Source organism: Ostrea edulis, chromosome 8 (genome assembly GCF_947568905.1).
Source record: "Ostrea edulis chromosome 8, xbOstEdul1.1, whole genome shotgun sequence".
Lineage (NCBI taxonomy): Eukaryota > Metazoa > Mollusca > Bivalvia > Ostreida > Ostreidae > Ostrea > Ostrea edulis.
The window spans coordinates 53,190,125-53,203,802 of record NC_079171.1 but is presented as its reverse complement, the minus strand read 5'-3'; the positions used below and the strand labels follow the sequence as shown (position 1 = coordinate 53,203,802).

The following is a 13,678-nucleotide window of genomic DNA, read 5'->3' as shown; positions in this document are numbered from 1 at the left end:
ACTCCAGATACAATCGAGATCCACCCATTGTCTGCGTCGCGCCTTTACTTCCACACATTTTCTTTATACTATACATATTTTATTCGTTGAATTTAATAAATATCTGGCTTCACATGTTTCATCTCCGTGCATTCAGATTTCTTGGCACTGATGAGCATGTTGAAATCGATGTCGCAGTACATAAAAAGACTTGGAGGGTCGAGGGGTGCACAATTCGATAGGCTACTTAGATGCGAAGATATATTGGCCTATCCCGTATTGTTTAATTATTTCTAAAGTTATAGTACAATATATGAGTACCAGACAAATATTAGGCGTCCACATAACAATACAAAGGATAGACTTTAGGCTACAATTTGTACAAGTCTCAGAGGTATAGATCTACAACATTCGTTCGGTTGTTTACGTGTCAACCGATTTGGACATACATCATCGGGTACCGTTATATTTCGACACACAGCTATTCCGGTCCATTACATATTTCATTCGTCAGAAATCAATATATAGAAATGCATACAAATATGAATACGAAAAATATATCTAGCAATATGGATCTTGTTTTGCTTTTAAATGAAATTCATTGACAAACAGAATTACATTTGATCTAATTAGCAAAAAATACAAGGCAGTTAATAAAAAGGGATAATGATAATGAATAATTCGAAAATGAAAAAAAAAATAATTTAAAAAGAATGTTAACGAAAATACCGGTAGTGTATATTTCATTGTTTCAATTATATTTTTCATTGAAAATTCAGTCTCAACAGCAAATATTTAAAACCACAAATCATAACAAAATAAAAAAGACGAATGGAAAAAAGAAGAAGATATCATTAATACTGATTAAAATAGAGGTGAACATATGAATGACACTCGTTCCTGAAGTAAGAGTTGATGTATTTATTTTTTAGATATATTATCCTACATAATTAAGTAAAATATTACTAAGCATTATAGAAGGAAGAACTGAACACATTATTAAACCACTGTCCTACTTAATTTAGTTTGAGTGTTTGTAACATGGAGGAAGTGTCTGATAACGGAAAAAGGTTTCCCTCATGCATTTTATGTAAGATAAGAACTAAACCTAATGACAGGAAGAAATTTGAAAGTGTTAAAATACGCAAATTTTATGTTGGATGCCAAACTACAGATGTGTCAATTCACCATGATTGATAAAATTCTTGTTTCTATTTATGTGAAAATAACATCCGCTTAATTTTGTTTGCACACTACGGTTAGTGTGCAAACAAAATTAAGCGGATGTTATTTTCACATAAATAGAATCACATATAATAGAACCAAACTCCCTCCTCGCATATATTTGGTTTACTAAACCAAATATATGCGAGGAGGGAGTTTGGTTCTATTATATGTAGCAGTATCAGAATAAGATTTTTTAATTAATGAATTCGTTTCATAGATGGTATGGAATTAATGATAATAATTAAGGCATTTTGAAATACACACAGGTCTAGATAGTATTGTAATAAATGATCCGGATAGGAAACTAATGAAATTAAATAAATGGAACATATTTTACCTGATGATTAGTTCACGTGAACATTTTCTTAGCTTAATGTAAAATAAATTATATCCATATGGCTAAACTAAATGTTCATGTGTTATTCTGTACATGTACGGCTACTTTTGTAACAGTTTCCCTACCCCCCCCCCCCCAACACACACTCATCATAAACGTAACTCCCTATATAGCAAAACACAAATAAAAGTGTGAAACATATGATTAAAATGTTTACTCACTGTCCAAAGTTGTACATGTAGCAAAGTGCGTCTGAAATAACGCCGCTGTCCGAAGCCTGGCTATTACTGTTTTCGGCGTGTTTACATGTACATGCGGGATAATAATAACACCCCCCAAACAAATAATAAAAATAAAAATCCGCAAACTTATAAAAGATTGTTAAAAGAAGTGATCAATATGCAACATAAACTACATGTAATATGGAAACGCACATACATAGGTCAATAGATCTTATTCGTAAGTCAACGGTTGGATCCACCGTGTTTTCGTGTACATTTTAAGATCCCCCCCCCCAAAAAAAAACAAAAAACTATCGGTATGTGCAGTAAATGGTTATACAGTTAAAATATTGGGATCGTGTTTATCTTCATGTCATACTTGAATAACAAAGCTATGTAAAGAGGTAATGAATTAATATTACTTTAAAACTGTTGAATGTTTGCATATAAATAAGAATTTTTAAAAAAATATAAAGAGAGGGAAGGAGACAAACAGAGAGAGGAGAAAGAGATGTACGAGTATATTATATAGGTGTGTGTTTTAATATAGAATTAACATAGACAGATTTAAATATTTACAATATTATAATTAAATTGCACTGAATAGTGTTTTTGTTTCACTTTTATACCTAGAGAACTTCCACGTAAAAGTACATGAAACGTTGTAAAATTGTGACGTTAAGTTGCAAAATTGCGACGTCAATAACAATTTGGCCAAAACAATGGGTTCTTTGAACATCAATAACTAAAAAAATTGAAAAGATATCGGAAAAAGGATAACATATTTGAAAAATAGATATTCTTGGCTTCTGTCCCCGAGAATGATATCATGTTCTGACTAAGGGCCATTTTTGGCTATTCGTGGCTCTAGTTCTTTAGAGGGAAAACTTACAAAACAATGTGATTATGGAATAAAATGGTGGGAAGATAATGATATGGAGTGATTAAGTTCAAAACAATATTAGGTAGTCCGTACCATTGATGATTCGGATATGGTGAACAGCGAAAAATAATGATTGCCAGAAGAACACGATTAAACAACAAAGAAAGTCAATCAAAGGACACTGATCTAGCATTAAAATCAACAATCGAATAGGTGAATGGGAGAGAAGTCTAAGGAAAAAGATTCAGTATTATATTTCAAGGTAATATATTTTTCAAGGTCAGACAAATTGAAGCCCCATTCTAGAAATTCTGATATCGCAACACAAAGAGTTATGCGAATCCGAATTTATGTTGATTTAGAATAATGTTTTTTTGTTTTACCATAGTTTAGAGGTCTTAAGATGATATATTAATAAAATACTAGTCTTCAAGGTCAATAATTTTTTTTCCTTATTATCACCCCCCTTTTTTTATTTTAAAAATGAGAGGGAGAGAGAGAGAAAGAGCTATATAATTTCATAATTGTAATGATTTCTTATGATGTTCTAACATAATTAGGAAGTATTGAAGGTCAAACAACAATCGCAATCATGGGAATCCTCGCTATGGCTAAACAAGGAACTCAAGGTTAAATAAAGGAACTCAAGGTCAGAGCCTTGAAACCGGGGAAACGAATTGTATTTATATTAATCAAACAAAATAAGATATCTTATCGGACGAATTTTGGCGATTAGGCTATGGAAACTGATTTTAACTAAGAATTTATCCTGGATTCATGCGCGTGAAATCATTCAAATTATTCATTCCACCTGGACGGAATGATTTCAAACGGTGCATCCAGGATTTTTCCGTGCTCTTTCTCTCTGCATCGGTCCATAATGGGTTATGATCAATAACAACCACTTGCATGTCTTGCCAAATGTGACCTTCTTTGTTGAAATGTTCCCCTACGGGTTCGGTCACGCGTTTGGTTTTGATGGTTGATCGGTGGTTGTTGGTCCTAAGTCTGATGTTTGTAGTTTCTCCAACATATTGTTGTCCACATTGTTTACAATTGATGAGGTATATGCAGTTGTTAGTTTTACAGGAGAGTTGACCCAATATTTTATACGTTTTGCCTGTCGTGAAGCTTTGAAACGTTTCTGAATTATGGCTAAATTTGCAAAGCAAACACCGCTTGTCAGAGCAAGTTGAAAAGCCTCCATTGGGTAGGGGGTTGTCTAATCTGGCCCTTCCATAATCACATTGTTTTGTAAGTTTTCCCTCTAAATTTATCTGATTTCTGTAATTTTTCAAGAATAATTTTATTTTCATCTTGACCCGACCATGGTACAAACTCTCTAAACCATAGTCAGTAAACACGCTTTACAACGAAACCACCACCATTTTTATCACTCAGTACAATAGTGTATCACTCTTGTCACCAATGTAGTTTATCGATACTTGTCGTTTTTGCGTGTTATTTGTTTATGTAATATATGTCTCTTGATAAAGACACGGGTTGCGTCGAAAATTTGAGTTTTAAATAACCAACAGTGTCGTGGCCTTTTCAGTGCTTTTATATATATATATATATATATATATATATATATATATATATATATATATATATACCTATATAATTGTGTTTAATCCTATTCTATTTTCGTTTATTTCTATTTACACAGGTAATGTTATGGCACTCATGAGATTTATAATACGTTCTGGTACATATGTATGTTAAGGTACATACTAGTATAGGAGAAAAAAACCTTTTTGACAGTTGGTAATGTGTCATTTTTTAACTTGTCGAGAGATATTTCAATTCGTGAATGTCAAGTCTCGTGAATAAATACGAAATCAAATATCTCACGAATAGTAAGTTTCTGCAGTATTTTTTCTCTTTCGTCCCAGTGCTATGTGTATGTAATACGAACAAAAACTCATTGTCGATCTTGTTTTCTTTATTTTGTTGTCCTATTTTTAGGGAGGATGGTCCCTTTTATATTTCAAAGTCCTTAATTACATCACCTGTGTAATATACGCACAATCCACAACGTCGTTTCAAATGGAGATAAAGTTTTTAAAGAAAATTAATTGGCTAGATGTCCGAAGCATATTATTATTGATGCATTTATTTTTAGAGTTTAGGGCGTCCTCTAGTGTTTGTTATCAGTTATTGTTTACTAGTGGGAGATTGTGGACTGTTTGCTATAAACGTCAGGTTTAGAATATTTCAGCCTATTTCTGTGGAAGCATTACCGTTGTGGTATCCCGCGAAATAGTTTCAGATGAATTTCGGTATTTATGTAAAACTATATATTTTTTGCTGCACTTAGTTTCTATACAGAATATGCTCATTGCTTATATCTACATATATTATGAGTTTTTAGAACTAAAATGTTTTATTTCTTAATGCCCGTTATCATTGTCAAAATGTGTTTGTTGTACATTCCAAGTTTGCTAATGATGCATCAACTTTCGTTTTGACATAAAGTATAGTACACGCCCCCTGAGAATCACATCACGTTGCCGTTGACTAATAGGATATGTAAATCCCGTTTAGTTTCATTTTTGCTTTATAACTTCTGGACAATCTGAGAAATCTCGTATTTTTGAGATCACAACCATTGCAAAGCACCCATGCAGTTTGTTTGAATTTCCCCTCGACCCTATGGAAAGAAAGAATTGGATTTGCACCCTATTCCACCTCTGGTACAATATACCCAGGGAACCGTGTTTGTCCTACTCTTTTTTTATTAATTGCTTATAGGAGTTATGAGATTTGTCACTGTTCGTCATCTTCACTGTCATTGATAGAATAGGTAAGTACATATATATTCATATTTGTACATCAGATAATTATATGACATTACTTGATTTAATTTCATTTATTAAATCATAATACATGCACCCCTATCATACACGCATAAGAACATATACATGTACTTATAAGCAGCTTTTCAATGCCGTGTGTTGTGTTCAGAAGAAGCTTATTGCAGACAGACAGACATAACAGGTCTGTTTCACTTTCAGATATGCCTGTGAGATTGATCACTGTTCATTATCTTCACCTTTCATCAATACAAAAAATCACCATCAGTATTACAATAGCACAGTAGCACAGATACAATGCATTATATTGTATAAAAGATATAAATCCTAATTACTATAGTTTTATGACATTTTCAGTAACACTTGTTTTCAATGCATAATTACTATACTCTATAACTTTACACCACAAAATTGTACACTTTTTGGCATGATTTGTTATGCTATTTTCAGTTTCATCAAGATTACTTAATCTAAAAAGACCCATTTTATATTTGTTTATCTTCAAAGCAATGAAGGAAATAAAGTTATTAAGCAGACGTGTGTTTTCGTTACAATCAAAATAAAAACCAATAACTACCTTTCCATTAATATTGATTTTGCACCCCAAAGATACCATATTCCAAACCAATGAAACATTTTACACTCATATATGATATGTCCCCCTACTTTCTGTTTCTAGGACATCTCTCAGAAGAATCTTTTTTTTTTCATTTAAACATGCATTTTTTACGGAGAGCAAATTATGCATCTGATTATAATTCAATTCAGTAATATTTCTGTATAAAGCCAACTTGATCTTCTGTTGATAAAGAATAGGTCCCCAGTGGCACGTACTTGTTGTAAGAGGATACTAAATGGGGCGGTCCTTCGGATGAAACCGCAAAAACTGGAAACACGTGTCACAGCAGGTGAGACACAATAACGAGTCATTCCTGCTCAAAGGCCGTACGCACCGAGCAAAGTCCTGCATTTTGTAGACCTTCACTGGTAATTGCGATGCCTCCATATGAGAGAAGAATCCTTGAGCAGGATGTTAAACAATATAGAATCAATCAACCATACAACTAATCAACTGATAGACTAGACTAAATATACTAATTTAACATAATAATGAATGAAATGTGACATTCATCCGGTGTGATCGAATTCCCTCTATGTTTTGTTTCTTTATTTTTGTCTGTTGGAGAATTGTGGATGTGGTTTCAGAACTTTACTTCAATTTTTCTGATATAAATGGTGCCGTAGCAATGAGCTGTTTTTCTTGTTTAAATGTATGACGCTATATAGGACGTAGGCAAAACAGATCCACGACTCTCAATTCTAACTACATGTAACTAGTGCTTGATGAAGAAACTATCAAGGGCAAAGTACAAATGAGGTTTGAACCTACAAGAAGATCAGTGGCTGCAATATGGTGTAACTAAGACGAACTGTTCATGGGCAACCGATTGTCCCAAATTTGTGTAACCCCCTTTTGTTGTAAAATACGTGTATACTTTCATCTTTGTTTCACTACTCCTTTATAGGAATCATGAGGTTAATCACGTTTATCTTTATCTTAGTATTCGTTATAAATCGTCTTCTCGATTGGACAATGGCTTAAACACACATACTCTCGTTTTATCTTTATAGAATTAAACACAGAAAATGGAGAAAACAACACAGCATAATACAGACACCGAGAGAGAACTCGATGATGTCAATAGCAGCAGCGACTTTGAGTAAGCCTCTGTATCCAAGCAGTCCAAATGCAACGCGTGCACTAAACAAAATTATGAGACATTTTCAAGTACCAAGACTCATATGAATTATGAAAACAGAGAAAAGATTTATCCACTTTAAAAGATCTTATAAATGATTAATATTGGTGTCTCTTAGTAATACAGACGTACATCACAGGATTCATCATTTGTTTGGTTCTTTTCTTTCTACACAATATGTGCGTAGAACGTGGTTGACAAAATATATCTAACGTGTTACCGGGGTTTCATACAGCTTCGTTTAAAATCAACATTTTGCAAATTCTATGATAGTTATAACTATATATTTTACAAAATATGCAGTCTGGCGCGCTTCACATATAAATTAGTTTTGTGTTTTTTCATATTAATTCTGCCCGAATCCCAGGGGTATCAACAGTCGCGTTTTGATAGCTATTTAATTTACAAGTGTTACATGCAAGGTGAAGATAACGAACAGTGATCAACCTCATAACTCCTACATAACTCCTGTGATTAGATCAAATGCTGTCTGACGTGTCTCCTACCAATTGTTAGCCTTTTTATGATACTTTTAATTACGGATTATTCCGTTCCTCTGATCAAGATATAAAGCTCGCAGTGGGTGTGACCGGTCAACATGGGACGATTACGCATCCTAGGCACCTGGTCCAGGGGTTCATGTTTGTCCTACTTCTAAGGTATTATTCTCTATATGAGTTATGAGATTGATCACCGTTTCTTATTTTCACCTTTCCATTACCCCTCTTTGAAACTTTTTACTCATATTGAGAACTTAATAACGGTAGGTGAAATGCTACAAATTTACAACTTTACATGACACTCATTGCAGTACCAGTGAGGGTTCGTTAACGTGCAAATGACAGTCGCTATAATGAACCTTTGTTTTGAAGGTCACATCTTAAGGAACCGTAATTCTGACTTGTACATGTAAATGCCGAGCGATATTTGAAGAAGGAATCACTGTATATTCCAAATCTTTTGATTCATGTTCCCAAGGAACAAACGGGGCTCGAATTCTTGGTCACAAAATCCTGTGATCTGAACACCACTGTTATGTGTGCATACATATAGGGTATTTCTTTTGAAAATAAACCTCTGATCGATGTATTAGAGAGTTTTCTACAAGAAAGGCTGAACTTTAACACCTCCTCCTCTCAGATGATGAGGGATGAGCGGTATGTTTTGATGTTGTGGGTGATTGACCGTTGTGTCTGCAGAATGCTTGATAATGTGTCAGAGGCTAATGTATATTCCGTGAGGGAAGCCAAATGAAATTCCTCTCCTGGTTCAGTTTACTTCGTGCATATGTCCACAATATAAGATGCAAGGTGAAGATAACGAACAGTGATCAATCTCATAACTCCTTCAAGCAATACAAAATAGATAGTTGGGCAAACACGGACCCCTGGACACACCAGAGGTGGGATCGGGTGTCTAGGAGGAGTAAGCATCCCCTGTTGACCGGTCACACCCGCCATGAGCCCCATATCCTGATGAGGTAAACTGAGTTATCCGCAGTCAAAATCAGTGTGCCAAGATCCGCTTAACAATCGGTATGAAACACGTCAGACAGCATTTGACCCAATGCGAGGTTGTATTGACGAACTAGATCGTTATAACGACCATAGAATTTGCGAAATGCTGACTTCAATCGAGACTGTTGAAATCCCTGTACCATCAACTTGGCAGTAGCTTACCTCGATTTAAAAACTGACTATACCCGGAACAAGCTCTTGCATATCGAATCAAAACATTTTAATTTTTACAGAAAAACCTGCAGTTACAGCTCCATTCAGAGTGATGTAACGGATGTATTTCTGTCCGTACAGGAATTGATTGATCTACCAAAATACCATGATCACATCAGAGGAGAAGCCTGTATGAGTAAAAGGGAGGACATCGGCAAACAATTAGATTCCAGGATGAATGATTTAATGAAGACAGACTGCGCAATTGTAGTCGCAGGTAATTTAAGACTGAATTTAGATTACCTTTGATGACCTCTATGTGAATGAGAAATTGTCAAAAGGGAAATAACAATAGCAAGAATTATCTCCTTTTCATTTTATATTTCTAAACTACATAAAGCATTGACTGAGGATTCTGTACAATTGTTTACAGACAATGTATAATATATATATATATATATATATATATATATATATATATATATATTTACGCGGTTGAGTTAAGGTTTTCCTTATAGAATTTTTAATACCAGTGCTGTACATAAATATACTTTACCGCACTGGCATATTGCACGACGTCACAATCAAAAATACGTCATGACGAAGGTCATGACGTACATATATAGTCCTTTTGTTGTTGGAAATGTCAAAATATTGTTTCGTTATTCACCACCGCTGTCAAACGGTAAACTGCAATCGCGTAAAAGTTTCTGTCAAATTGGTTATTTTAATTCTCTTTGATATTGAAAAAGTTTCAATTTCTTCTTTATATATCATACATGCTAAAGTAATATCCATATTATATTGTGATATTGATATCGCCCCTAATCTACACGTATAGTTACTTTCACAATGGACTCATTTGCATAAACAGGGTTTCCGTACATAAAAATTTCATCATTGGCACGACACCCCGAGATTTTTAAGTGAAAGATTTTTGATTTATCTGACATGTGAACTTCAGTGCCAAAGTAAAGTTAGGAGAGCAAGTTCTGTCTTCAACAGAAAATATGTTTTTCAGGCTAGATTCAACTTCGTATGTGCAAAAATCGCTGCATCTTGCATATTCAATACAAATATTAGACATGTTACAAGTCACAATAAACTTGCTCTCAGCACTTTTCAAATTAAGAAATTAATATGCTTTGAAGTTATATTAACTTCAACTTGCATTGATATCTGGATATCGTGCCAATTCAACGATTTTTACATACACGATACGTTTTTATCTTGAGATTTGATCACGTGATAGAGAGTTAATGTAGAGACTGTCGGTCTGGTGAAAAATGTATAAGAGGTCAATATGAACTTAATGATATATACATATTGTTTTTGTATAAAAGGGTTGTGTTTACAGAATTTGTCACAAATTGATCTGTTTATTAACGCTTTTTTCCTGACATATTTCTATGGCCCTACTTAACACAACTGCGTATATATATATATATATAAGCACTGAAAAGGCCACGACACTGTTGCTTATTTAAAACTCAAATTTTCGACGTAACTCGCGTTTATATCAAGAGACACATATAATACATAAACAAATAACATACACACACACACACACACACACACACACACACACACACACACACACACACACACATATATATATATATATATATATATATATATATATATATATATATATATATATGCTTTCATGAAGTGTAATTTGTTTACTTATAAATACATGTTGCCAAACAAAGACAGAGAAACACTGTACATTGATTGTCGGTTTATCACACTTTTAATCATAATTTGTGAAACTTGAAGGAGAAACAAGTGCAGGAAAATCCAGTGTTATAAATTTAATCATCGGGGAGGACATCTTACCCGCGGATATCATGGCCACTACGTCCAGAATATGTAGACTGAGGTACTCAAACAAATTACAAATATCAACGTGTGACAGCGAGGACAAACAGATAGAAGTTACAGAGTGTGATGAAAGAGAGGATATGGCAGAAAAGCTGTCAGGACTAGCCAGGACAAAGGATGAGAAAATAAAATACGTTGACGTTTGGCTTCCAGTTGATATATTGAAGGTAAGCATGAAAAGCGAAAATAACGAACAGTGATAAATCTCATAACTCCCATAAGGAATACAAAGTAAAGAGTTGGGCAAACACGGACCCCTGCAATCAGGAGCCTAGGAGGAGTGAGTATTCCCTGTCGATTGGTCATACCACCCTTGAGCCGTATGTCTTCATCATTAAAGGAGTAGGCATTCGCATATATGATAAATAATGAAACATGTTTTTATCTTTGTATCTTGGGTTATGAAGCAAGGAAACAATCAAAATAATCAAAATCAAGAATAAATTGAATACCGAGGCATACAGTAGTTGATTTATTTCTATCTATCTATGGAATAATGTTTTGTAATATCAGTTCTAAACATATCAAATAACACGAATGAATTTGATTTACAATACGGATATACTGAAAACACTTTCAAAAATTGCATTATCCAATAAATGACAAAGGGGATCACCCCACCCTCTCCACCGTCACCTTCTCAAATCTATGTTGCGATATTCCATCATCACCTTCAAATGGTATTTATGTCTCTTAACTCTTTTGCTTCACAAGAACACATTCTGCGTGTGGTCAATATTGAAACCGAGGCCAACACGCTCGTTTAAAGCCAACATTTCGTAGATTTTATGGTCCAAACACAACCTGATACGAAGTTGAATGTTGTCTGACGTCTTTCATACCAAAAAGGGACTTCCGAGATACGGATCCACTCGACTTTTATCACGCGTTGAACGTCATTTGTGGGGCATGTCACTTCCGGATTACAATAACAGTAAGTAAACAAGCATGAAATTCTTCAATTGCTATCAAATTCCTGCATTTAAATGCTATCTTTGAAAGAAAGGGATTACTACAACCATTTTATAGCAAAATGCATTTAATTAAAATATGGGAGTTGGCGAGGGAAATAAATCTAGGGAATATCTTGAGGATATCGGTAAAACTTCACGCCTTGCATCCAATGATACGCGTCTAAATGTACATTTCCCCTCCATCAAATTGACACTAAGCACCAATAATGACTAGGATCGTCATCGTGGGACTGTGCATAGCTATTTACGGACAGTCTGCTAGCTAAACACCATTTGTATCGTTGTTAACTTTGCCTTACAATTAGTTATTATCACGTGACCGTGGTGTGTAAACGTCAAATATAATCGGCCGTTCCGGTACATCCCGAAAGTTCCGTACTGTTAAACCGTTTTATATCCATATTTTACTACGGATCACACTCTTTACCTCTACAAGACGGCGAGCGAAAAGTTGTCTTTGGAAATTAGAATATGTTCTCGCAAATCGAATCAGCTGATTGAAATGGGTATCATATTCAGGGGAAGTTACTGACGGATACTCTGAAGTTATCCCTTTTTCTTAACGTTGCGATGTCAGTTTACCGTTAACACCAATGTTCAATAAAATATTCAAATATGAAGCAGATATAAAAGACTTTTAGTGTTTCTCATTGTAATGTGATTTGATTATCATTTTGATTGTTTTGTGCAAGTACTATCTGTGTTCAATGTTTCCTTTCGAGTTTCATTATAATTATCTCGTCAGTTCTCATATTGCTATTTACTACGAATTGTTTAGTTTAACAAAGACAGGACGAACAGGGTCTGTCATCGGTCAGCTGGGGATAAGTAGTCCTCCTAGGCACCTGATCCTTATTCTGGTATTCCTCTTGTCCTACATTTTGTATATTATATGAGTTGATTTTGATGTATTCATCATGTAGCGTTATTCACATGATATTAATTAGATTTACTAAATGGTGAATGCTCATTAGCCGCAAAGTCGCTGAGGGGAGTAATCAGTGGTTTTGCAATGACGATTCAATAAATGTTTAGTCACTAAAAGGTAAGGTTCCTTTTCATTTGGTAATATTATTATTATCTATTACTCTATTACTATATTATATGAACAAGTAAAAATAACAATTATGGTGTGTGTTGAATATCTATGATACGGACATGATACGATTTCAGGGTAACGTAGTTATAGTGGATACACCGGGGATAGGAGACTCGGATCAGGAGGAAGTGGCTAAGATGATGATGGACTACATACCTAATGCCCTGGCTTTTGTCTTTGTTGTTAATATGGGGAGTGCTGGAGGACTACAGGGGGATCGAGTATACTATTGAAATTCATAGTAGAGATTTGAAAATATTGAGAGAAAAAAAGATTTTTAATACAAATTTTAATCAAGCGGTAATGCCAATTTAGTTTTTCCTTTTAGTGTTATATTTGATGTAAAATATCACTTGTTTGTTTATTTTATTTGATATAATGGAAAATCAACATTTATTATATATTCATTGAGTAGAATTTCAATGCAGCTTGTACGAATATTGAAACGTGTGAGGAAATCCTTGAACCAAATGCATAGCTTCGATCCCGAAGATGCCATTTTCTTACTGAACAAGTGGGATACATTGGTCCTGAAAAATCGAAAGATAGACCTGTTTGAGGAGACAAAAAAGAAATTACACGATATTTGGGAAGAAGTTGACGACAAATATATTCTTAAATTTGCCGCGGCCAAGGTGAGTAATTTTCATACTGTACTGTACATTCAACTGCTGTCTGAAGTGTTTCATACCGATTGTTAGACCGTTCTTGACACACTGATTTTGAGTACGGATAACTCCGCTTACCAAGATATAGGTCTCACGGCGGGTGTGATCAGTCGACAGGGAATGCTTACTCCTCATAGGCACCTTATCTCACCTCCGGTGT

General features: G+C 34.4%; 1 protein-coding gene across 1 annotated transcript in view; it reads left to right on the top strand.

Annotated features, from left to right (window-relative positions):
- The window catches only part of LOC125662396 (uncharacterized), a 42,422-nt gene that overhangs the window by 24,742 nt on the left and 4,002 nt on the right, over positions 1-13,678 (top strand). Inside the window, exons 10-14 of the mRNA XM_056147711.1 lie at positions 7,102-7,184; positions 8,974-9,170; positions 10,673-10,944; positions 12,925-13,071; positions 13,279-13,485. Coding sequence (XP_056003686.1) covers positions 7,102-7,184; positions 8,974-9,170; positions 10,673-10,944; positions 12,925-13,071; positions 13,279-13,485 — 906 coding nt within the window. The remainder of the gene's footprint in view (positions 1-7,101; positions 7,185-8,973; positions 9,171-10,672; positions 10,945-12,924; positions 13,072-13,278; positions 13,486-13,678) is intronic.